The 26,722-nt window shown below is 41.1% G+C and overlaps 1 protein-coding gene across 1 annotated transcript in view; it reads right to left on the bottom strand.

Annotated features, from left to right (window-relative positions):
- PEDS1 (plasmanylethanolamine desaturase 1) overlaps positions 1–17,060 on the bottom strand; it is a 42,856-nt gene extending 25,796 nt beyond the window's left edge. The window contains exons 1-2 of the mRNA XM_089513841.1: positions 16,771–17,060; positions 8,055–8,174 (exon numbers count right to left, since the gene is read on the bottom strand). Coding sequence (XP_089369967.1) covers positions 8,055–8,174; positions 16,771–17,038 — 388 coding nt within the window. The 5' untranslated portion in view covers positions 17,039–17,060. The remainder of the gene's footprint in view (positions 1–8,054; positions 8,175–16,770) is intronic.
- Between the last annotated feature and the right edge of the window lie 9,662 nt (positions 17,061–26,722).

Genomic DNA, 26,722 nt, shown 5'->3' with positions numbered 1-26,722 from the left:
GCATTGATCATTTGGAGTTCAAGATGTATTGGTCTAAGAGTCAACTTCACCCAGGATGGCCAATGACAGGGGATGGTGAAGTTGTTGTCCAAACTTCTTGTGTCATTACCTCTCAATTTAAGACATTTGTAGTTGGAGACAATGGCCTGAAAGATCGCTTTCACCAACCTTGCACCCACCTCAACCATATTATTCCATGGGTCCCCACTAGTTTATTCCCAAAACAGAAGTCTACTGCTTTTTAGATCTCTGCTAAAACCACAGTTATTTTCAGTAATCCATAGTTTAGAACAGACTGGTTCTCCCCAGCACTGCCAATGCTGACAAACTGACACCAACCATGTTATTTCAGTTTACACTGCAGGAGGAGGAGAAAGAAATCTGTGCACAATGCAATCCTGGATACACAAAGATTTTAGATGTCAGGAGATCTAACCAAAGCCTCCTCATGACACCCAAGGAACAGTCTCTTTGACAAGGAGCACAGAATAGGGTCATTCACAGCCTGCAGTGTTTGTCTAGTCAGCAAGAAACAGAAAATACACAGATAAGAAACTGTCTCTAGCTAACAGGAACAGACAATATGCATAATCTGCCAGTCTTGACATCTCATGAAGATACAAAATGTAGTGGAATGGAAGCAAACATCTTTGGAGGGTAAGGGCTGTAAGAGGAATGCGTGAGTTCTGACTTAAACTCAGAGCTGAAGAACCGAAGAACCAAGGAATTGTGCTTTAAACATAGCTAAAGGAACAAACAAGATGGTTCCGCGCAAAGCACTGATGTGACGAAGGTATTTGGCAACCGAGGCGAGGAAAGTCTGAAAACTTGGAAGCTGAAGCGGGGTGCCGTCCAGGTGTGACGAACCATGACCGGGAAGAACCTTATCTCCTCAGTCGCCATGATGAGGAACTGACAGGACAATGGAGAACTTTGAACAGAACGAGTTGCTTTGAACACGGACTGATCTGAACAACCTGTCTGTCCTCCCAAAAGAGGAAGTTGAGTAATGGGCTGTAATATTGCAAGACTTCAGCAGCCAAGAGCCAGAGAGAAGAAAAAGTATAAAGACCCTGGACTTTCATCTCCATTTTGTTGGCACCATCCGCGGCAACGGTGTCATCCCCAGCCTTCGAGAACAACTGATCAATGTTCGGCGGAAGGAAAGTGTGTGTGAGTATTGTATGAATGTGTGAGTGAAAGAGCTCTTGATAATCAATGGTTGTGTTACTTGTGTGATTCAATAAATGTTACATGCATGGTGTTTAAAACCAAATTTGGTGTCTCAATGTCTTTCTCAGCCTTGCTGTGAATAAGTCCACAGAGGGAGAGGTTTTCATTACACGCTCTCAGGATAAACAGGTTGCCCTTACAATCTTGGGCATAACAGGGCCACCACCTCAACATTTCCCATTTTCAACTGTCAAGAGTTTCTTTAATTACGAGCTCAACAGGATACACAAAAGCCCCCCATGAATAATACAGTTCCCACCCCTGGACTACAATATTCAAACTCAAATGTAATTTGAGAGAACAGTATCCAGAACAATGGATGGAAGCTATAGGAAGAGAGATTCCACCTAAACATTAGGAAGAACTTCCTTACGGTAAGAACTGTTCAACAGTAAAACACATTCCCCTCAGAGTGCGATAGAGCCTCCATCTTTGGAGGTCTTTAAACAAAGGCTGGATGGCCCTTGTGGTCTCCTCTTCCAACTCTATGATTCTATTTATATCCTGCCAGCTAGATGAGAAAGAAAATGAGATGGCACATGTTACTAAATAAGCAAAAGAGGTTCAATACTGTGGAATTGCTTCAACTGAGGTTTGGGCAAGTCTGCCTTTGCAGATGTTTCTGAACTTCAACTCCCACTGCCTTCATACTCTTGGCTACACTGGCTAGGGATGATGTAATCTGTAGGCCAAAAAGCCATCTAAACAGGCATCATTGACCATCATATGATAGAGAGCAAGAGCAGCAATGCAGCTCCAAAATCCAAATTGTATTTGATTTACAGTGGAATGGCTTGCAGTCTCTTTGGTAAATTTGTAAGGGAAGCCTCTCATCAGAAATTAGCTTTAAGAGCTGTAAAACATGTATAAATTTTAAAGACATTGTGTATTTTATCCCATTGCTTTTGAACTCTGTTAAGAAATTTTTCTGTGGCAAGTGAGCAGTTATTGCAAAACAAATATTGGCTCCAGTTCCTGATTCTTGAACTGGGTCACCAAGGGCTGAAATTAGGTGCCCAGCTACAATACACATGGTGCCTCATTGTTGAAGAGTTTGTAATTAATCACATATAGATTTTGATCAAGCCTCTTTCACAATCAAAATGGGAAAGTTAATGAAAGGGTATGAAAAATAGGGCAGCCTATGAAATTTTCTGTAAGTAAACAGAACACAGAACAGTATTAGTCAATAGCAGAGATGGGAATGAACACTGTAAAAATAATCCAGTTGTGTGTAAAGTTTTTGTTGTTGGCAATGAGGATGTAACTGTAATTCAAAGGAAACAGAATGTGCGGAGGGTAGGGGGGAGATACCAGTTTAGATTTAACAGAGTGAGAAAGTGCATGGGGGCCACCAGTTTCTCGCAGCTCCACTGTGGGATGCACCTCCTAGAGAGTAAGTCTAAATACTTCTGTTTTCTCTGCAAACCCTCACTGAAGAATCTGAGGGTAGGACAGAGTTCTGAGCTACTTACTGGTGAGGTGAGGGAGAACTATTTCTGGGTTCTTTTCCCATGAAGTTGGGGGCTTTCTGTGTGGGTAGGGACAAAAAAAATCCCCAAATCATGCTAATTTTATATAACAGGAAGGATTTTAAGGGAATGGTGGGGACTTCAATGGCCACACTTTGCCCACCTCTGGTTTAACAAGTATTTTATTGTACTCTTTGGGTCCCAACTCTGGCGGGAAAGCGGAAATTAGAGATGATGATGATGATGATGATGATGATGATGATGATGATGATGGATGGTGTTTTACAAAGCTTTTTCTGAAGGGCATTTCAGAGGTATTTTGACAGGAATCTTTCAAGCTTTATGCCATTCTCTCTCAAATAATCCATGGTGCTTGAAGGGCAAGTGACCAGTACAGGGGTTGCTGGGAGTGAGTGGGGGTAAGAAAAAAGAGAAGAGATGCAAAGTATCATAAATTGGAGATGGTAATTTAGACTCCCAGAAATACACTTCTGAAGGAGCCAAAAACAAATTGTGCCATTTATAATCTATGCCATGAACTTTCAACCACTGTGTCATGTACTGGCTGACCTTAGTTCGGTAAGCCATGCCTCAGTGTGAAAACATAAAGCTTTATTTGGAAAAATAAAGTAGTTCACAGCATGGTGATGTTGTTACAGCTAAAGCAATTTCAGCTGCATTTTGAAAACACAAAGCATTTCAAACTTTTTTGTGCACTCAAAACTCATTTGTCCCCAAGCCAAAACATCTCTCTTCAAGAGCCCCATTATTTCTCTTGTACCTTACATTTCCAAGAAGTGACCTTGACCGCTCCCATGCCTATTACTTCTGCTTCACATCTGCTCATTAACCAAATCCTTCTTAGACAAACATTATTTCACCCTAAGGTATGACACATCCCAACATCCAGTAATACAAACCCAAGCAGGCTCAGCATATTTCACTAACAGACATGGCAGGAACTCAAGGGACTAACACTCTAGTTCTCCAGATGTTATGTAGTTCAGCTCCCAGAATCTCTCAACATGGGCCATGTTGGCTACTGTTCCTGGGACCAAAGGCTGTAGGACCAAAGGCTGAGAACCCAAATATTCTCTGGCAGTTCTTTGGTTTGTGACACTGCTTGCTTTGAATGTACAATTAAACATGTTAAAATCCATTAACATTATTGCAAATGAATTAAATTTCTGAGGATATCAATGCTTAATTAAATCTATTTAATCCTATTGCCAATGATACAATATCTGCTCAGTAACTATATTTAAAGGGTCAACTAGAAATGTAATTTGTGTTGTGACACTCTGGTGTGGAGGTGGGGGGCTGACTTTTGAGAACCCAGTTAAAACTTTGGGCTTTTAAGAACTGGCTGTTTTTTTGGACTCAGGCCACAGAATGCATGACTTTTTCAAAAAACACCACCACCACCTGTGGTTGTCAGAAAGCTCTGTTTACGAAGAATCTCTGTTCCATTGTTTTAATGATTTACTATTACTTCAATAATACTATCAGCAAGATGTCAGTCCTTACCCACTAATCACTGAACTGATAATAGCTGAGAACTTTATAGTGGAAGACAAAAATGCTTGCTACAACATAATGAACATAACTGATGGATTCTACATTTCTGCAAGAAAGATTTAACCAAGACAATCAGAATGAAAAGGGATCTTGTAGCATCTCTGAAATTAACTGTGTGAGACAAGTTGTAGCATAAGTCTATTTTCTCAGATGTGTTTGAGGAAGAAGAAAAGCTTACACTACAACTTGTTCAGCTGATCTCAAGCGCAACAAGATCCCTTTGCATATTGATATTCCAGAGCAGGGGTAGGCAACCTGCGGCCCGCGGGCCGGATGCGGCCCGGCGAGGCCTTGGGACCGGCCCCAGCCCAGTCCTGCCGCCGATTGCCGCCGGGGCCTTTGGCCTCTCGCACGCAGGGGCAATTGTCTATAGAAGCCTCAGAAACATGCATTTATATTAACATTTTTTTTAAATTAGCAAATTTTTTTGCGTGTCCTCCAGTTTTTTTTTAAAAAAGTGTCCACCATTTGAAAATTTTGTCCTACATTTGTCCCGGTTTATTTATTTATTGAAATTTTTTTACATTTTTTAATTATTTATTTTTTGGCTTCGGCCCCCCAGTTGTCTAAGGGACAGCAACCTGGCCCCCAGCTCAAAAAGGTTGCCTACCCCTGTTCCAGAGTAACACAACTATGTCTCTGAATTCTTAACAAAGACAAAGTATACTTCCCACCCAAAAGCCTGATGTAGCAGTACTACTTCTGCAGGGCAATATCCTCCATCATCATCACCACCATTACCCCTTGAAATGCAAATAGCAATTCTGGAGAGGCAATTTCTGTTGGGACTAACAGCCTTTTGTATTAGTGTAGTTAATATGACATCTAGTTTGGCCCTGTGACAGTTCAGTTAAACAACTTTTTAGTAGCAACAGGTGATATTTTAATTGTAAGTCTTCACTGAACAGGTTAAAAGTATGAAAATTCAATCTATTTGATGTTTGGCCTTGAGTTGAACAGGCTGCTGGTAAAATGGTCGGAAGCCAAACAGACCAAGTTACCACACCTGCACCCACATAAACTCACTGAGAACAGTTCCTAATACAGTATTTGCATCACGGTTCCCAAGACATTAATTACATTGACATTTGAAATGGAAGAATTGACTTTCAGAGAAAAGGACAATGCCAAAGCAAATCTCCTTGTTATGCAGAACAGAACTGAGGAGGTGATCTGTCTGTTTTCCAAAGTTAAGCTCAGGCACAGAATGTCCAGGCATAACATTTCAATAAGGAAAAGAATCCTTCTACATTGAAGTTGTTAAGAAAACCCCATTAATTGTCTTCCTCAACAAACAATGCTGTCTGACCTGTTGGGGAGTCAGACAAATAAAGTTAAAAGTATGTCAGACTGCACAATGCCTTTTATTGAGTGCAGTTGTAGGTCAAGAGATGCCAAGAACCCATAGTAATATTGGTTTTGAATGAAAAACAAAAAACAAAACACCCACACCTGAGAAGCTTCCAATCTTGAATATTATGTATGTACCAGGATGTTCCCCTGCAAGATTCATCATTTAAAAATACTCTACAGGCCAAGACCTTGTATAATTAAAATTGTCACACAAAAAGCACCATAGTAACATAGTCTGAACAGCATGGAGCCAGTCCCTATCCCCTTATGAGAGAGGGAGGCACACAGAAGAGAACACAATAATTGTACAGACAAATGTAATAATAAACATTGCATAATGTTTATACATTTGATATAATTAAAAGTTAACTTTATAATTGATATAGTAAAGATCGCAACCAAAGCTATAAGACCATGATAGTTCCTGACGGATGAGGTACATAACCTATCAAAATTGTATTCAGTATTTTTGACCCCATTTGATATCATCCCTGAATGAAAAGCCCCTTTTCATTATCAAAGGCTGTACTACCTCCATGTTATTAGTCAGGGACCATATGGTGGATGGGGGGGGGGGGGGGTGGCTTGGTGGAAAAAGAACTTTTGGTGTTAGGCCAAGGGTTGCTGATTGCACACTTTGATTGAAAGGCAGCCTTTCAATTAATGAATGACATTTTGGACACATTAATTGGTAGGGTAACAAGCCAAATATGACATCATTCCTGTTTCAGCGCAGAAGTAAGACAATTCCCTGAGATCCCAGAACATCCAGTTCAAGGACTCTGTATGGTGAGACAGTTTTCAGGATAGATCCAATTTCTAGCTTCTCTATATAGCTAGAATGGTACCGAGTGCCAGCCAGAAAAGGAACTAGCAGACCCATACATTTCAAGCTATTTTTCATTGGTATAAATGAGATCAGAAGTATTTATTTCTTTACAGGGTTGGCTGGTTTAAACCATATGACTTTAAAAAAACACTCCTGGCTTTTAAAACTGACTAGTCATGTCTTTTTTTAAAAAAGTCTGGCTATTATTACTATTTACCAGCCCTCTTACTGGAAAAACAATTACTAATTGAATTTAAACATTTCAACTTTAACAGTCTGGTATTTGATATTGGTAATTGTTCATAGTTAGACTAGTATCCAGTGTCAGTTGTTTCTTTTCAATCACTTTATTTTACAAGGCAAGAATTATTATTCCACATTCCTGCTGCTTGTGGTCTTTGAGTGAGCTGAACCAATGCAGTGAGATGAGTGGAACGAAAAAAGACATAGTCTACCTCTCTTTTCATGAGATAAAAATGAGAGTAAAAAAGGATGTAGAGCCAAGTGCAAGAACTGTGGATATGAGCTGGAATTAAAACATTAATGTAAAAAATCTGGTTTAAATAATAATAAAACAAACTCTGGGTTTCTTGGGTGTGTGTGTTTTTATACACCTTTTCCTCCTGACCCTGTTTCTTCACTGGTTATTCCAATGTTTTCATTCTGATTAACACATTTGGGAATACAGAATATGGCTTAAGTATGCTATTCTGACCCAACCTCATTACCACAGATGGGTTTTCACTGGTTATGCCCACACATAAGAAGCCAGATATTTGGGGTTCTAAAACTGCAATGTGAACAAGCTGGACAGAGGTGTACACAGCCCATTTGCTCCTCCCTACAAGAGTGCAGATACATCAACTAAGCAGAGTCAGATTAGTAAAAGAGTTTATTGTAGATAATAGTATATTGTGCCCACCCACCCCAATCCAGGTATGTAATCCAACAACAAATGCAGTTGTTTAGAGCTAGCTCCTGATTCAAAGCTTGCTTGGGCACAATATGCCATCATCCCAGGTTACTAATAATACTATGCCTTCCTTGCCTGATTCAGCCAAGGGTTGGACAACTTGGGAGGTGTACTGGCAACCCAAAATTATTGTGGTAAATGTAGTCACAGCCTATAAGCAAGGGCCAATTTGTACTGATTGCAAGGGTGATTTTGTGCTACTAGTTGTGATTTTCCTTGTTGCACTGATTCTGCAGAGCTGCTCTGGGAATGCTATACAAACCAGTTTGATAAAACATTGCCCAAACTAATTTTTCAACTCAACTTTTCATTTTCAGAGTACACTTAATCTTCATTTATTCTATATCACTTCCTACACCAAATGATATCTCATTAGGTTAATGTATAATTCCACCTGTATACAGTTTATGTTTAAAAAGCCAGGAAATTTCTGGAGAGACAAAGAGCCAAAGTTAACAGCCCTTGTGTTACCTCCAAATTATAGATGAAGACATGATTCCCCTATTCAGAGCACAAAAAATTCTGCACAGGGTTGTGATGTTTTTTAGCATCCAACATACACTTTAATAGTTATGGAAAATATTACTTTACTGTATCGAAACTAATGTGTACTTACATATCCCAACAATAACTGAGAAGGCATGTTCCAGTCTTAAGCAGAGGAGGAGCTTGTAGAAGTTGAAAGACATCAGAGAAAAGCATAAGATGACACTGATCCATTCTTGAAGTCTTTTCCCTGTTTAACAAAATAAGACCATTTTTACTTATAGATCTATTAACACAGCCAGAGAAGCTTATTTTTAAACATTAAATAAGAGTAAACACAAGTACTATTTTGACATGTAAGCAGTTTATAAAAATAAAAACAGTCTGGCTGTGTTTTGCTTGGGAGGTCGTACAACTGCAGGCCCAGCTCTGTATGTACTGAAAAATGCCCTGAAAACAGCACTGGTCCAAAACCAGTAGTCATAAATTACTTATAAATATTCACATGCTAAAACAACCAAAGCGACAGAGCTTCTGGTTCAAGGATCAATGCCTTCCATTAACAGCCAACTTACTCCAACATAGGACAAATTTTAAAGTAAGTGTATTTTACTATTTTTGCAATATACAGGCCCTAAAATAGCCAAATGTTGGTAATTGCTCACCACTTTAGTCTCAGCACTAAATCATAACTCCTAAGGTGGAATAAGCCACCAAGCACAAGAAATCAGAGAAGTGCAGTTTTGCTTACACAAAACCTGCCTGCTAAGGTGTTTTAACTAAAATGCCATTTGTAGCCTTTTTGGTGAAAGCCGCTTTAACAGTCAAATACTACCGTTTCCATTCCTTAAAATTTGTCCTATGTTGGAATAAGTTGGCTGCTTATGGAAGGCACTGATCCTTGAAATGTGGTGAATGTCAGCTGGTCATATCTTAAAGACATCCATAATTATCTTGTGACGAAGATGGGAGTATTTTTTCCTTTTATTGTGTGCCTTCAAATCATTTCTGACTTATGGCACCTCACAAGGGAATCCTATCAAGAGTTTTCTTTGAAAGTTTTGTTCAGGGGGGATTGTTTTGCCTTCCTCTGAAGCTGAGAGAATGTGACTTGCCCAAAGTCACCCAGTGGGTTTCCATGGCTGAGCAGGAATTTGAAACCTGGTCTCCTAGAATCCTAATCCAACACTCCAACCATGCTGGTTCACCATTGTGTTTGAATGGTATGGATTCCATACACCAGGGTCTGAAACATTTCAAAAACCCTAACAAATAATTAAAAATCAAGCACACAGATCTCGGTTTCAATTTGAGACAAAATGCTGTTACCAGATTTAGTCATACTGTGAGGAGACATACTAAAATGAACAGTGTCTGAATTAGCTATGATTAAGTCCCATAATTTCAAAAGGACAACTAGACATGAAACCAGTCCCTAATAGTTAGAGTAAACATATCTATTAAATAATAAACACATAGAGAAATTCAACAAATGAATGGATTCCTCCCCCCCCCCCACTTCCCACATTCTATCATTTCAAGTTGACACAGCTACAATGCAGAAAACAACAATTGAGCAGTATGTTCAGGACAAAAACGTTATGTCACGCTAAGGAATCACAGAAACATGCATACTGCCAACCAACACTTAGTTAAATACGTTCTGTATCACTTCACCTATTATTTTTTCACCCAAGCAGCTGCCATTAAGTGGAACAGGAGAGTAAAGTACTGAGTTACAACATCACCACAACACAGAGATATAGTTTAACCACTGTAAGAGAAAATTGGAAGAGGCAGTAACCCTTAACATGCAGTTTGTAGGCCCAGCACAGTTCGGTGAAAATGTCAACTCGGTGCGCAGCCACCATGAGAAAGACAAAATCTATACTGGGCCCATTAGGAAAGAAAAAAAAAAGCCGCTGCCAATACCATAATGCCTTTATATCAACCTATGGATGACCACATTTGAAACAATGTACACAGCCCAAGGCACTTCGAGAACAGACACTATGCATGTGGAGATGCTGCACAGAAGTACAACACAGATCAAGGTACAAGAGCAACAAAGGAAGGCTGCAACATCTGAAGGTCTTCACCTTAGAAAAGAGGCATGCAAGACTTGATGTGGCACAAGGTGGAGAAAGTATACTGTATAAAGAAAGGATTCTCTCCCTCTCCTATTAAACTGGAGTTCAAGGTGACTCAATGAAGCTCATCAGAAGGCACTTCGGTACACATCTCATAGCCAGAGTTTTGTTTTTGTTGTTCTGTGCCTTCAAGTCATTTATGACTTATGGAGAACCTGTCATGGGTTTTGTTGATAATATTATTCAAGAGAGGCTTTGTTTTTGCCTTCCCTTGAGAAACAGAGTTTGCTACCACAAAATGTAGTGACAGCCTCCAACTCAGTCAACTTGTAAAGGGATTAGATAAATTCAAGGGAAACAAAGCTATCAATGACCAATCTCACCCTCCTTGCATAGTGCTACAGGCTACATTCCACCAAAACCTGGCAGTGGAGCAGCAACTCCTTCTAGACTCTTTAAACATTACCTTTCCACATGAAAATGAAGTGCTTTCCTGGTGTGTCTTGCTTAAGTGTGGAAACAGAGGTTCATTTCTTGTCTTTGAGATTGTGCAAAGAAGCCAGCCTATATTCCTTCAGAAGACTTGATCTGACCTGGAAACCTGTTACTTTAAGCCTTTCATATACTTTTTATTTTATTTTTTTTAATAAATTTTATTGATTAAAATACAGCAACACAAATATATACAACATACAAATACAATAATTAAACCAAGCCTTTCATATACTTTTTAACAGAGTCAGTGTGGTGTAGTTTTGGACTACACCTCTGCAGACCAAAGTTTGAATCCCAGCTCAGCCATGGAAACCCACTGGGTGACCTTGGGCAAGTGACTTTCTCTCTCAACCTCAGAGAATGGCAACGCCAAACCCCCTACACCTCTGAAGGAACTTGCCAAGAAAACTCCATGATAGGGTTGCCATAAGTAAGAAATGACTTGAGGGCACACAGCAGCAACAACACATACTTTTTAACTTTCTGATTAAGTAAAGAAACACCCCCAGTACGGAAAGCAGAAAGCTTTCAAAGTATGTTTTTGACCATGAACCAGCCTGCTTGCCCTATCATCAACCAACTAAAAAAACTAGGCTCAAAACAAACTGAAACAACCTGTGATAACTCCAAACTACTGTTTAAAAATTCCCACTGCATATGAAAGCTATCATTGTGTGTTCAGAATAGCATGTGAAAGTGTCTAAATGCAGTGACACTTCAATGCAAAATTGTTTGTGCTAAAGCCGACTTACCAACAGTCATTTACCTATGGTGAGTGAAAGTCATTTCCTGGTGACCTGCTAAGGACGCTTTTGTAAAGCTGGTTATTGTGGCATACTGTTGACTTATGGGATTGTAACTTATTTGCACACTGGTCCTAAGGAGACCAACACAATGTATCAGATCTTAAAGACTATAATTACCACCATAAGTAGCTTACGCATACCTTAAATATTGAAACCAGGATGAAAACTGTGTTTCTTGTACCATGCAGAAAAGCCAGCTCTGACCACAGTGGCAAGATGACAGCATGGCAAACAGAATTAAAGGAAACAGATCAGCTTGCACTGTAACTGCATTCAGAGACACTTGGCGTCTACAGGCCTCATTCTCTGGAGTCTGGTTTGGGTGGGGTTTTGTCTTTCAGTGAGCCAGAAAGTGACCTAAAAAGTTCATTTACAAGCCTTCATCACATGAGATACAAAAGTTACTGGGGGAATTCATGATACTTCCTGAACCAAGGAGGGACTTAGATTTTCACAGCGTTAAGGCTGGACAAAAGCAAATTATCCTATGCAGAGCTGAAGAAAAAGAGACTCCTAAGTGCTCACATTTTAAAAAAGTTACTAAAGTTTTATGTTACCACTCCAACATAGTTTTAATAATTCCCAAACATGTACGTGGCATTACAAAATCCATACACCTTGCAGAATTTTTTTCCCATTCTTTCATTTGTTGCTATTTCTTAAAACAGTTTGTGAGAACAAAAGTAAGATAAAACCCACATAAGGCCTCCAACTTTCCCCCAGATCTGTTCTAAATGCCAGCCCACACTTATCTGATGTTTTTTCTTCTTCCTCTAAATCTACAATATACACAAACAGGAAATGAGCAACTTTTGAATGGGCCAGAGATCCTGGATTTTATGCAACTACTACAAACCTTTTGGTGAAACGTATGACCATATGTTGTGTAATGGTTTGATTGTTGGACTCTGGAAAACCAAGGGTCAAATGCTCAGTCACAGATATCCACTGGGGTGGCCTTGGGCACGTCACACACTCTCAGCCTAAGAAGAAGGCAATGGGAAACCTCTGCTGAAGAAATCTTGCCAAGAAACCCCCATAACTGTGTTGCCATGTGTCAGAATTGACTTGAATTCACCTAACTGCAAATATGACCCTAGTTGGCCATAAGGCAGGCAGAACAGCATGGGCTTTCCATTTAAGTTAACAGATGGGATGTATGGAGTGTCCAAGTACCAAGCCTGGCCTTCAAGTCAGCTCATAAACGCCTAAGTGGGGATCTGCTTTCAGATAAACAACCCTCAAGCTTCTAAAAAAACCAGGCCTACAGTGTCCTTTCTAGAAATTTTACAAAATTCCTTTTGAACTTATCTTTATTATACCTCAAGAAAGACACACGCAAACTAAAAATAAACATACCTTAAACTGATAGTAAGCTGTCAGAAGTCCAAACTCTGTCATAAAGACTTTAAAGTATCATAAATACTTCATTTTTTGGTCCATCAGACCCCATGATAGAACCACAAGACCAAACTTCTAACCTCTCCTCTCACATACTTAACTATAAAATAAAGGTTGCAGAAAACCTTCAAATAATGTATCACTCATTCAGATTAACTCATATGATACAATGAAATACTTCCAGTACTAGAGTTACTTTGGGACAATGCTTGGAAGAGTTATTTTTGGACTACAAGTTACAGAATCCCCTAGCCAGCATGACCACTCTGGAGAATTTTGGGAGTCCACAGCTGTACTCTTCCTGAGCTTTACTTTGCAAAACATTGATTCAGAAGTCATTAGGAAGAAATTAAGCATGCTGGTTTCATTAAGAAAGCAATATGAAGACTCCACCCTAGAATGAACGGCACATTTCTCCCCCAAGGCAGAAAATGATCAACTCCTCAGGACACACACTTCTCCTTAAGATGAATCATCACCATGCAACCTCAAAGGCAAAAACAGCAGCTTCCCCTGCTTTCAAAAGCATAAGGGACCCAAAGCCACATCCGAATACCACGTGCATGAAGATCTCACCCTTCTCCCGTTTAGTTCTAACAAGGATTAGGATTGCTATGTCAATGTAGCAGACAGCCAGCATGGCATAGTGGTTTGAGTGCTGGACTATGACTTTGGAGATCAGGGGCCGATTCCTCAATTGGCCATGAAACCGACTGAGTGACTTCGGCCAAGTCAGATGCTCTCAGCCTCCAGGGAAGGCAATGGCAAATCTTCTCTGAACAAATCTTGCTAAGAACGGGTTCACCTTAGGGTCAGCGCACAACACATACACATAGACACCAATGTAGGGAGTCACTGCACACTAACATCTTGCCTTGAGGACACCTGTGTGGCCTGTTTTTTCTCCAGTTGTGCTGACAGTATATGGTACAAGATTTAAGTAGCTCCCACACAATGTATTAAACGCTTTTAACATGTAAAACTTTGCTGTACCACCTGCATGAATACCCTTCCAGAAACTCCTTTTCTGCCATAGCCAGAAGATTTAGCAGGAAGATATACTATTTTTTACCACACCCCATTATTGTAGAGCAGGGGAGGAAGCAAGTGTGGTGGGCCTAGGGGGGCACTTTTCTGCTCTTAGACCCACATACACTTCTGGATCTCAATGGTAGTAGCTTTTGTCTTACTAATGGGATGTAAAGTTTATTTCCTGGACTGAATATCCCAGTAGCTACGTGGCAAGAAGGAGGAGGGGTCCACCTGCATAAATACCCTTCCATACCATCTGAACTGTAGACAACAACCACAACATTTTGATCAAATGTAGGGTTAAGCCTGGCATTGTAAAACAACCACAAAAGCAACTCTCTTTCTTCTGTATAATTTTTAATACCTTTGCCTGATGAAGAAGCCAGTGGAGCTTCAAAAGCTTGCAACATGTTTAACATGCATTTGGATTGGCCCAATAAAGATGCTACTATTTTGTGGGCTTTGGATAATACTGTACACACAGCCAAGAATGCCAAAGGCAAAGGATTGATCCAGTTCTGTTTTTGACAAATTGGTATTTTTTGAAGTTAAATAGTACATGACAGGCTGCAATTTATTTAAAAGGTGACCTGCTTCTCCTGAAGGATTCTAGGAGAGGCAACTCACCATTTTTGGCTGGATGAAGGGAGTCCATAGGAATCTGGAGAAACAGGGCCAGAAAAACAGGCTTGGAAACAACATGCAACTTCAGGAGCAAACTTTGCTCACCTCTGTTGTAGAGAATACGACAGGGCAAGTCTATGAGCCCTGCAACCTGCCCTAACCTGAGGGCTTGGGGTGGGAAACAATATCTGTGTGATTCTCCCCTAGGCTCCAAATGCCAGGCGGAATGAATAAATCAAACACCACCTCTGTAAGATACACCAAGAGTTTTCTGGCAAATCTCCAGGGCAAGAGACTTGCCAAGCTGAAGCAGATAAGAAGGTTTTACAAGCCAACCAACTCACATTAAACAACCTTGAACAGAAGCATGCTGATGCAGGTTGTGGCTACTTGAGATTAGCAATGAGAACATTAGAAAATGGTTGAGTTCATCAGTGTCAACTGCCACAATGTGCTCGGCTCTGTGTCTTCGGAAAGCCATTTAATGTGTTACATGACAACAGAGAATATGCTATACTCAATATGTAGAAAGATCTTGTACCACCTTTGAGACTAACTTAAAGAAGGAGGTGGGCAGCATTTCTTTCTTTCAGCTAGTCTCAAAAGGTGCTACAAGATATCTCTCCACACTGATTCTACAGACTAACACAGCTATATCTTTGAATTTAGGTATATACACTAGTTACCATAAAGGCATTTGTTGCATTCTCAAGTCTAATTCAAGCAATCCACCTATCACATTGACTGCAAAATTACAGTTATTGCCATCACTCAATGACAGATATCCTACTCAACTGATCACATCTAGGATTTCTAGATTATGCATTACGGCAAGTGCCGCTTTCTTTCACAGGACTGCCAGGGCTAAGAAGAGCCAGTGTGGTGCAGTGGTTACAGAGTTTCTACTGATCTTTGGAGGATCCAGATTAGAGTAACCAGCAAGACATGAAACTCAAAGGAGCAGCCTTCAACTGCCACTTTTTCTCAGGTTGGCCTACCTGATAGGTTTCTTGTGAGATTTATAAGACCTGAAGAGAAACCAGAGTATAGTTGTGAGGATGCAAAGGAAAGGAACTACAGTGGGCCCTTGCTGTATCTGCTGGGGTTTGGTGCCAGGGTTCCCCATGGATACCAAAAAACATAGATGCACAAGTCCCATTAAATACAACAGCAGAGTAAATTGATGCCCCTTATATGAAATGGCCAAATCAAGGTTTGCCTATTGTACATGTTTTAAAAATATTTTCAAGCCATGGATCTTTTAATCTGTGACTTAAAAAAAGTATCTGTGGATATGGTGGATTTACTGTAGATACAAACATATAAATACACTGGATGAGCTTATATCTTACATGTAAACCCACTGGGTGACCTTGGGGAAGTCACATGCTCTCAGCCTCAGGGGAAGGCACTAGCAAACCTCCTCTGAACAAATCTTGGCAAGGAAACTCCAGGACAGGGTCAACGTTAGGGTCACCATGAGAGCCAGTATGGTCTGAACGCTGGAGACCAAGGGTTCGATTCCCAGCTTGGCCATGAAACCCACTGGGTGACCTTGGGCACGTCACACACTCTCAGCCCCAAACTTAGCTGTGTGTATTATTAGTGTTGAGAGCCTGTGTGGCACACAGTGGTTTGAGTGTTGAGACTATGGCTCTGGAGACCATGGTTCAATTCCCTGCTCATCCATGAAACCCATCAGGTGACCGTGGCCAAGTCACACTCTCTCAGCCTCAGAGGAAGGCAATGGCAAACCTCCTCTGAACACATCTTGCCAAGAAAACCCCAAGATCGGTTTGCTTTAGGGTCACCATAAGTTGGAAAGGATTTGAAGGCACACAACAAACAACAAGACCATTAAGATCATGGGACAACACACTGGCAATAAGTAACTATATTTCCTTTCTTCTTTTATAAGTAGCTACAGTTTTCTAAGACTAAACCAGAAGGGATGGCTCCACTGACAGACAGGAGCTGCCAAGTGGGGCGAAAGGTTGGCTCAAAACAAAACAGAACATCAAGTCCTCAGAAAGAACATCCTTTTCCAAAAACATCCTGGCTTTCCTAAAGATAAGATCTACAAAGTCCACAGTTCAGCTGAACCACAACCAAGAAGATATCTATCTATCTATCTATATATGGCTATGACTGTAACAACTGATCTCCTCCAACAGCAAGCGCTAGTTATAGGACTGAGAACAAACTCACCCACAGTTTTTAACCCATGGGTCAATTCTATGCCTCTTTCATTGGGTTAACTTACAAAAAGAATTAAATATATATTTTAAAAAATTCTGTGATCCGCCTGGGGTCCTTTCCCTGAGAGAAAGGCGACACACAAAAGAAATGTCTCAATATCTGAATAGACTCGTGTGGCTTCTGCCATAGCAGGGCTCACCGGGGGAGTAAAGCTCGGCCAGCTCCCGGGCTCCGGCGTGCTGAGCCCCCCACCGCGGACCTCCGCCCTCGGGCTCCTCCTGGGCTCCGGCTGACGCAGCGGCCTCCTCCTCCTCCTCCGCCCGGCGCTGGACGCTCTCGGCCCCGGCCATAGGGGTCCCCCCGAGGCCCCGCTCCTCCTCCTCGGCCTCCTCCAGGATCTCCGCCGCCAGCAACAGCGGAGCCGAGGAAGAGGAGGAAGGCGGTGTCGGCGGCAGCGGGAGCAGCATCTCCGAGCCGCCCTCCGCCGCGTCCGCCGGCCCAGAGAGGCGTCAGGGCAGGCCACGCCCCCAGCAGAGGAGGAGCCGGCCAATCAGGAGGACGCTCCTGCCTCGGCCAATGGCGGCATGGGAACGTCGGGACCCGAAGGTTCTGGCTCCTCCCACCAAAGAAGCTCAGCCAGGGAGGGAGGGGTTGCCGGCGCAGATGGCAGTTCCTCAGGGAGACGCAGGGGGCAGCACTGAGGCAGGTGGGTCTTCTGTTTCTTCATCTTCATCATCATCAGTTTCTCCCAAAAAGGGACCCCATCATCATCATCATCATCATCATCGTAGTTCTTAATTTCATTTCTATGCCACCTTTCTCCCAGCAAGGAACCCTATCATTATCATTATCATCATCATTATTATTATTTCTATGCCACTTTTCTAAAAGAAAGGGACCCTATTATTGTTATTATCATTATCATGATCATTACTATTGTTGTTAATTTCATTTCTATGGCAACTTTCTGCCAGAAAAGGACATTATTGTTATTATTATTATCATGATCGTGATCATTATTGTTGTTGTTAATTCCATTTCTATAGCACCTTTCTCCCAGAAAGGAACCCTATTATTGTTGTTATTGTTATTGTTAATTCAATTTCTATGGCACCTCATTTCTGAGGAAAATGGAGGGTGGGAGCAAATGCAGCAGGTGTGTCTATTATTATTATTATTAATTATCATCATCGTCATCCTCATTATTATTGTTGTTGTTATTATTATTATCATTTCTATGCTGCCTTTCTCCCAGAAAGAGACCCTACTATTATTATTATCATTATTGTTGTTGTTAATTCCATTTCTATGGCACCATTCTCTCAGAAAGGGACCCTATTAGAGGCTGCTTCCCAGGATTACACACCAGTTAAACTGGTGTCAAACTTGATTCGTTCTACAGTGTAGAAATGGGAGGAACATCTGGAAGAACATCGCGCTTTCACGTTATTGCGCAACGTTGGTGACACTAACATTGCGCGATAGGCAGGAAAAATCGCCAAAAACTCGCGTCTGATAAACTCCATGGTTTGGATGTTATCAAGTATTTTGGATACTTTTCTTGAGGATGCATCTTTGGTGTTAACTGCCCTCGAGTCGACGTTGGTTCATGTGGATGTTCATGGTTCATCTCCAACTCCTCCTGCCCCCCACTGCTCTGCTCAAGTCTTGCAGCTTCATGCCTATGACCGCCTTGATTGACTCCATCCATCTGGTCTTCTTCTCTTTCTACAACTTCTACCTTTCCTAGTTTTATTGTCTTTTCTAATGAGTTGTACTTTCGCATGATGTGGCCAAAGAACAACAACCTCAGTTTGGTCATCTTAGCTTCCAGGGAGAGAGTTCAGGCTTGATCTGTTCAAGGACCCACTTGTTTGTCTCTGCACTCTCCTCCAGCACCACATCTCAAATGAGTTGGTTTTCTTTCCTATCGACTTCCTTCACTGTCCAGCTCTCATATCCCTACATGTTGATGGGAAATACGATGGCTTGGATGATTCCAGCTTTAGTGTTCAGGTGTATATCTGTACATTTTAGGATTTGGTCTACGTCTTTCATAGCTGCCCTTCCCAGTCCTAGGCTTCTTCTGATTTCTTGAGTCCCCATTCAGTCTCTCAGTCTCAGTTCTGATCAATGTTTGATCCAAGGTATGGGATCTTTACCTATTTCAGTTTCCTCATTATCTAGGCTGAATTTATGTAAAATCTCCGTGGTCATTATTTTTGTTTTCTTTTTGTTTAGGGATGGGCTTACCCTTTCACTTTCTCTTTGGCTTTCTGTGGAATACATTTATTTGTCTTTTTGGCCATCCACAGTATCCTCAGCACTCTTCTCCATCACCACATCTCAAATGGGTTGGTTTTCTTTCTGGCAGCTTTCTTCACTATCCAGCTCTTGCACTCATATTTCGTAATGGGGAATATAATGGCTTGGACAACTGTGACTTTAGTTCTCAGTTGTATATCTTTACATTTTAGGATCTTAATAATTCTTTCATAGCTGCCCTTCCCAGTCTTAGTCTTCTTTTAAATTCTTGACTGCAGTCACCATTCTGATCAATATTTGATCCAAGGTATGGGAACTCTTTGATGAATTCAATTTTATCCTTATCTAGGATGAATTCTTCTAGATCTTCTGTGGTCATTATTTTTGTTTCCGTAATGTTCGACATTAATCTGACCTTGGCACTTTCCTCCTTGACCTTTTTCAGTAATTGCTCCGGATCTTTATTTCTTTCTGCCAGAACTCTCCCTGGAAGCTAAGATGATCAAACTTTCTTTCATGTGGCTCAGTCAGCCCTACTCTGGAATAGCAGTATAATTACAGCGCTCTAGAAATAAAGTTTAATAATAATAATAATAATCAGCTTAAACTAGAGTGGTTTGTTGCAATAAAAACAAGCAATCTTATATAGCATCTTAATGAATAATTATATTTTGGGTATGATATTTCATAGGCTTGAGCCCAGTTCTGTTGCAGATTATTCAACAACATCTGATTCAGACAAATATTTCAGGGTGTGATCCTGAATTTCCCCACTCATTTGTTAAATGACATTAAGACAGGATCATCTGGTTTTGACATAACAAAGAACTCTGGCATAATACAAGTTCAAGTTTTTGTATGGAAGCTGGCAAGGGGAGGAATGCTTAGCCCCAAGGCTTCTTGAGTCATGATTTATGAAGTCTGCAACAATAATTAAAACTGGACCTTGTATCGCTTGTCATTTCATGGTCTTTTCTCCTGCCCTGTTTACAGTCTTCCTTCTCAGTAGCCAAGCCTGTGCATAATGTGTTACAAAACATAGTTCATAGAATAATAAAGCAATCCCTTGTGGTTCAGAAAGGAAATTCTGAAATGTGTGTGTTTAGGCAAGGAATACAAGCCATTAAATAAATTCCTCTGAAGTTAGTGAATCTTCATAAGCTGAGTAAACTGGATAGGATCAGGGTGCAATCAGGTGAAATGGCACTTTTTACACTATAGCACCACAACTCTAATTAAAAAAAAAAATCAGAAAGGAAAGTTGGCCTTCAAATCATTGGACTACTCCAGCAAACCATGCACTAGTCATAAAATAAATGTTGGAAAAGCCCAAGTACAGATTGAAAGAATTGGTATGAACAGCTCCCCCAAAAGAATAGAGTACATGGATGCAGAGGCAGCAGCAACTGGCGAAACAGCAAACCCATGGAGCTATATTGTGAGTAGCCAGGCTTCATTAGAACAGTATAGAAGAGCCCTTTGTCTCTCATCATGACAACTCCTCTGTTCAGAACAGCTGCATCAAAGAAACAACAGGACCAGCCCAAGGCATTTGCTGCCTGAGGTGAAGACTAAGATGGTACCTGTTCTTCAGTCTCCATATTGAATGTACAGTAGGTACTGAATCGTACAGTATTTCAGCACTGGTAATGAAACAGTGTCCTTTACCCACAACTGAGCACAGTCCAGTTTAGAAGACCAGGGTAGGTTGTGTAGCATAAATAGGCTGTATCTGCTCTGCAGAAATAATGCAGTTTGACATTGGTTTACTGCCATGGCTCCATGCTATCGAATCCTGAGATTTGCAGTTTGTTGTGGCGCCAGAGCTCTCTGACACAGAAGGCTAAGTATTTCACAAAATGACAAATCCCAGAGTTCCATAGCATTCAACCATGGCAGTTAAAGTGATTTCAAACTGCATTATTTATTTGGGAGTTTTTCAAGCTATGTGGTCATGTTCTAGAATAGTTTATTCCTGACATTTTGCCAGCATAAATAAACAGCAAGAATATTTATGTGCCCATCTAAAACATAGCCACATAGGCTGAAAACCCCACAAAACACTATGAATGCCAGCCATGAAAGCTTTCGACTTTGCATTATTTCTGTTGTGCAGGTGTAGCCAGAGTCTTTTCTCTAGCAGGGAAGAACAGAGTTCATGTGGAACAGCAGAGTTTAGCATTGCTGTCCAGCGCATGCAGTTCTCCCCCTCTGCCTAATGGGAGGGCCAGTCCTGAACATATTATCTAACCAGCCTGAGTATTTCCTGGCTAGTATTCAAACAATCAAATTCACTGTGCTAGGCAGTAGAGATCATATAGCTTCTCATATTTTGCATACTTATTCAGAAAGTAAATCCCTTGGAGTTCTGTTGGTTTATTCTACACAAGTGTGTTCTGGATTATAAATTTGGTCAGCCAGGAAGATGTATTAACCATGAAAGTGAGATGGTAATATAGGTCTTCCAAGTTTAACACAGAGCTACTTTTTAGTACAATTTCTAGTGTCCACACCGGCTGGGAAATACAGTCCAAAACACCTTTCCGAAGCTTTGAGTCAAATATAAGAAACTTCTGAACAGAAATATTGGGGACAAAAAGAAAAGCAGGATTGTGGCCTCCATGTCCCATTTGTGGTATTTCTGGAGGCAGCTGATTTCCTCCTGTTGTAAAATGTATACTGGATTAATTCTCATCTGATTTTTAGTGACTTTTCTGTTCTTTTCTGTGCCTCTTATACCCTGGCCCTGTGCTTGGAAAGAGTGGGTTGGATTAAGCTTACTCTCATATAAGAATGCACATGACATAAACCTTACTGCCTTTGTCTATCACCATTATGACACACCTGCTGATGCAACTCACGTGGCATAGTGATGTCAGCTCATAATGCCACGCCTCTGCCATATCATGGATCAGTGTGGTTAGTGATACTGGCACAGTGTCACAGGAATGATCTTACTGTGGCCAATTCTGTTTTGACTTTTTTAAATGACTTAATGGGTCACAACTAATTTCACAAAGTGCTTGTAAGAAAAGTATGCAAAACACAGGGGTGAATTGGAGCTCAGAACCCAGGAAAGTTACATTCTTTGAACTATATATCCAAGAATTCCCTTGAGGGTTTTTTTTTCTGGTTTGGTTTTTTAAAGCTATAATCCAAAAGAAACATGTCCAAGCTCTGATCTCCCTCATATGTATTCCATTGTTTCCCTCTAGCTTTAAGTAAAAGTATGAATTTACTGTGAACTTTTAGGTACATCCCTGACAGATTTTACATTGGCATCCGGTCAGTCCTCCATATGGACGGATTCTGCAACCATGAATTCAACCATTCATGGCTTGAAAATATTAAAATAAATAAATAAAATAACTCCAAAAAGCAAACCATGACTTTGCCATTTTATATAAGGGACACCATTTTACTATGCCATTGTATTTAAAGGGACTTGAGCATCCATGGATTTTGGAATCCACGGTGGGTCCTGGAACCAAACCCAGCAGATACCAGGGCCCGCTATATTTTAAAAGGTAACTTCCCAAGAGCCAGGTAGCCAGTTGATGCTGGAAGGCTCAAATACTTGCTGTTTATTTTGTTAAATTGTGGCTTAGCCTAATCAAGGTATGAAAGCCAGTGTGGTGTAGTGGTTCATGTGTTGGACTATGACTTGGGAGACCAGGGTTCAGTTTTCCCACTTGATCAAGGAAACCCACTGGGTGGACTTGGCTGAGTCACACACTCTCAACTCTAGAGAATCTACTGTAATGATAGGTTCCCCTTAGAGTTGCTATAAGTTGGAAATGATTTGAAGTCACACAACAAAACAACTAATCAAGGTACTGGAATTCAAAGACATAGTCGTTTTAGTCTGGAAAATCAGTATGCAAAGGGATCTTCTTGTAGCATCTTTCAGACTAACTGGAAAAAAAAGAAGCTGGCAGCATGAGCTTTCATAGACTCGAGCCTACTGCCATGCATTTGAGGAAGTAGGCTCAAGTCTACAAAAGCTCATGCTACCTCTTTCTTTCTTTCTTTCTTTCTTTCTTTCTTTCATTCTTTCTTTCTGTTAGTCTCAAAGGTGCTACAAGATCCCTTTGCATACTAAACAAGGTACTTGTGTGTTTTCAAGTTGTTTCCAACCTTAAAGTGAACCTATCATGGGGTTTTCTTGACAAGTCTCTTCAGAGTGGGTTTGCTATTGCCATCCTCTGAGCCTGAGAGACTGTGACTTGCCGAAGGTCACTCAGCGTGCTTACATGGTCAAGCTAGGATTCAAACCCTGATCTCCAGAGTTGTAGTCTAATGCCCAAACCACTGCGTCACTCTGGAATACCTCAAGTAACAAAGCAGATGTGATCCTGTACTAGAGGCAGAAATAATACAGAAAGCACAGGAAGAAGTTCATACATCCCCCCACCCCACAAAAGAAGAACAGTTTGACATGTTTCAGCAAACCTTTTATTTAAAGCAATATATCAGTGTGAAAGAAACAACCTGGGTCCCTTTCACAGTACATAATCATAGCACTGTGATTCCATTTTAACTGCCATGACTGCTTCCTATGGAATCCTAGGGTTTGTAGTTTAAGGAAGGGTATTTCAAATATTCAGACAGAAACCTCTAGTGTCTCACCATAGGATGCAGTTAAAGTGCAGTCATAGTGTTGTAACTGTGCAATGTGAAAGAGCCCCAGGTCATTGCAGGTCTTACATAAAAAAAAAAAAAACCTTTTGAAACTTCTAGATACCATTTGGAAGCATCTTCCAAATTCTTTCACCAGCCTATAGCTACTTTTCCATTTTCTCTCTGTTTTGCTGTTCATGAATGCTTAGGCCCAGAACAGACGGGCCTTTGAGCTGCCCTTGTCAAGTGTGAGGGCTGCCTGGTGGGCGGAGCACCCACATGCCTGGCAGCCCTCGCACGTGATGAGGGCGCCACAGCTGCAGCACTCCTGCCAGACACGACATGTGACGGTTACAGCACAGCTGTGCAGCCTCCAAATAGGGCTGCGCAGCTGAGCCATAACAGCGCCGTCTCTGGTGCTTTGCGGCGCCGCAAAAAGAAGCCTTTTTGGGGCTCCTTTTTTCCTGCGCAGCAGCACCGCGCAATTTGTATGCTGCGGCGCTCCTGCGCAGGAAAGAGAGGCGCCGAGGAGGCACCTCTTTTTGGTGGTCTGTACCCCGTCTTAGAAAGGGATTCTGGAGATATCTGCTGTTCACCTTGCTATTATAGACAACCATAAACAGCTACAATAGGATGAGCTAAAGTGGAATCCCATTCTTTCCCAGCTCAAGCAATAGTGTATTGTTTATGGTGGACACACAGCTGCAACCCCACATCAAAAGTCTGTGTTTCTCCAGCCCTTCACCTCTCACCATCCTCCCAATGCTGCTAAAAAAACTTCCAACCAGATAGGGAACAAGGAAGAAAACGAGGCTTGATGTTAAAAAAGCTTTGGAAAAAGATGTTCCATTGTCAGGGGTTTTGTTAACTGAGGTATCTGTATTATCAATTGTGGATTTGGGATTTTTTGAATTACCAAGAGATGCAAGCAGTATTGTTCGGCTAGCTTTCATTGCAGTTTCAAAATTAGGGGATGGATAGCACTTTTTTTGTGGTTTTTGTTTTGTTTTGATAATTTGACAAATGATTGCTTAAGTTGAGATTTGACAGCATGGTTTCTCTGTTGTGACCGCTTCCACCAGTGAAACTGTGAGCAGGAGAGTAGAATAAAATCCTATTGTATTAGTAGTTAGGCATTAGCACAAAACTGAGTTTAGACCACAGCTCAAAAACTTATTTCAGTCCAAGGCCAATGGCAAAATGATAAGGCTAATAATACCAGCATATTTGGACTTAAAACCCTTACTGACAGCATCTAACCCTTAGGAGAAGCAATTCAACCTTTTGGAATGTAGGCGGGAAAAGCATAGGAAAGTTGGGAAACCATCAAACGATGCTGTCATGTGAGAGGGTGGGCCATCTGAGGAACCCCACATGTTAGGGCGGGGACTCCCAGAGGTCTGAATTCAGCTCTGGGATTTCAGGTTTCAGCGCTTTATAAATAAAGGTTAATAATAATAATAATAATAATAATAATAATAATAATAATAATAATACAAACAGAGGAGTCTGTGTGGTGTAGTGGTTTGAGTGTTGGACTATGACTCTGGAGACCAGGGTTCAGAATCCAGCTTGGCCATGTAAACCCATTGGGTGATGTTGGGCACATCACACTCTCTCAGCCTCAGAGGATGGCAATGCCCCCCTCCCCCCCAAATAAATGTGCCAAGAAAACCCCATGATAGGTTCATCTTTGAGTTGTCATAAGTCAGGAACGACTTGAAGGCACACAATAACAACAACTATGCACCCCATTTTAGGCCTTAGATGATACTGGGACAGTAAATATGTCCTTGTCCACATTGAAAAGGCAGCAGAGAACAAAAGCATATTTCAAGCTATTTCTCTGATCGCCTTTGTTTTCTTCCAGGCATGGTACAGTGCATCTGAAGCAGCTGCTCAGCCTGGATGCATTATTAAAGAGACAAGGTAAAAGACATTTGGTGTAATTTCTATGCCTTTGTATATTAAGGAAATGGGGTTGGGGTGGGAGTGAGAGGAGTTCCTCCATGCAATATCAGTCTCTGACAAGAGAAAATCCATGAAAGGTGCTGGCTTCTTGTTAGTCCCTTTGAAATCCTGGCACAGGGACACAACTGTCTCAAGTGGCCAGGATCTCAAATGGACCGACAAGCAGTCCAATATTGGGGAGCAGCAGCATGTGTGCCACACAGTCTATTCTTACCCCTGAACTCTCCTGTATATCCTGTCTTTTCTCTGGGTCTTGTAGAAAACCCTGTTGCATTGCCAAGTAGGGTTCACCAGCCAGAAATTAGGTTTTATGTGTAGAATGAAGAGTTAGAAGAAAGTGTACATTTGGCCTTCTGTTCTGTTTGCTTCCGAAAAACAGATTACAGAATATAGACATGGCTCTTACCAATGCAGGTGTAGAACTATGAGTCTGTGGAGGGCGAGACAAAACAGCATAACTAAGAATTCTGCTTCCCCCAATGAAATTTTCCTTCATCCCCCAAATTTCTAGCATTGCAGACAGTGAAACATTGAAAATCATTCACACCTAGAACTCTTATATTTGCTATATTTGTGGCATTTTAGCAATCCGTAAGGTGTAGTGTTTTGAGTACTGGAGACCAGGATTCAATTTCCAGTTTAGTTGTGAAACCCACTTGGGCAAGTCTTTCTCAGGCTCAAGGGAAGGCAGTGGGAAACCTCCTCTGAAATCTTGCCAAGAAAACTCCATGATAGGTTCGCCTTAGGGTCACCATAAGTTGGAAATGAGTTGAAAGCAGAAAACAAAAACAACAGGAAAGGTATTATTAATGTTGCCTTTTATTTTAAAATTATGTATGTGAGCAATGGATAAAATACATCTGTAGAGCTGATCCTACTAGTAAACTAGATGAGGCAGCAACCTCAGCAGCAGATATTAAGTATGGGCAGGGAGATACAGCAAAAGGCATTGGATTGAAGAACAGTGTGTGAAATGCGGCCTATGCTCAATGTAGGATCTCAACCTATGTTTTAGAATCAGAAATATTGGGAGATTCTGGACACGACTGGAGGCAAAGAGGATGCAAGTGACTGCTTTTCCCTTCCAGTGCTAAGTGCCTAGCTAATGAAAGAGCTGAAACAGTTGCTCCATAGATAATCTGGCCAGGCATGAAAGTAACAGTAAACAGGCAGAGCAAAATTTCACAGATGAAAAATGAAATTTGAGACCAAGCAATATTGGAATGTTGTCAAGATGGCAGCGTTATTAATGAGGAAGAGCACACAAGCTAAGAGAGGCTGCAGCACTTTGCTTT

This window comes from Sceloporus occidentalis, unplaced genomic scaffold (assembly GCF_023333645.1).
Source record: "Sceloporus occidentalis isolate IW3139 unplaced genomic scaffold, rSceOcc1.0.p SCAF_3, whole genome shotgun sequence".
Lineage (NCBI taxonomy): Eukaryota > Metazoa > Chordata > Lepidosauria > Squamata > Phrynosomatidae > Sceloporus > Sceloporus occidentalis.
This window is presented reverse-complemented; position numbering and strand designations above follow the sequence as displayed.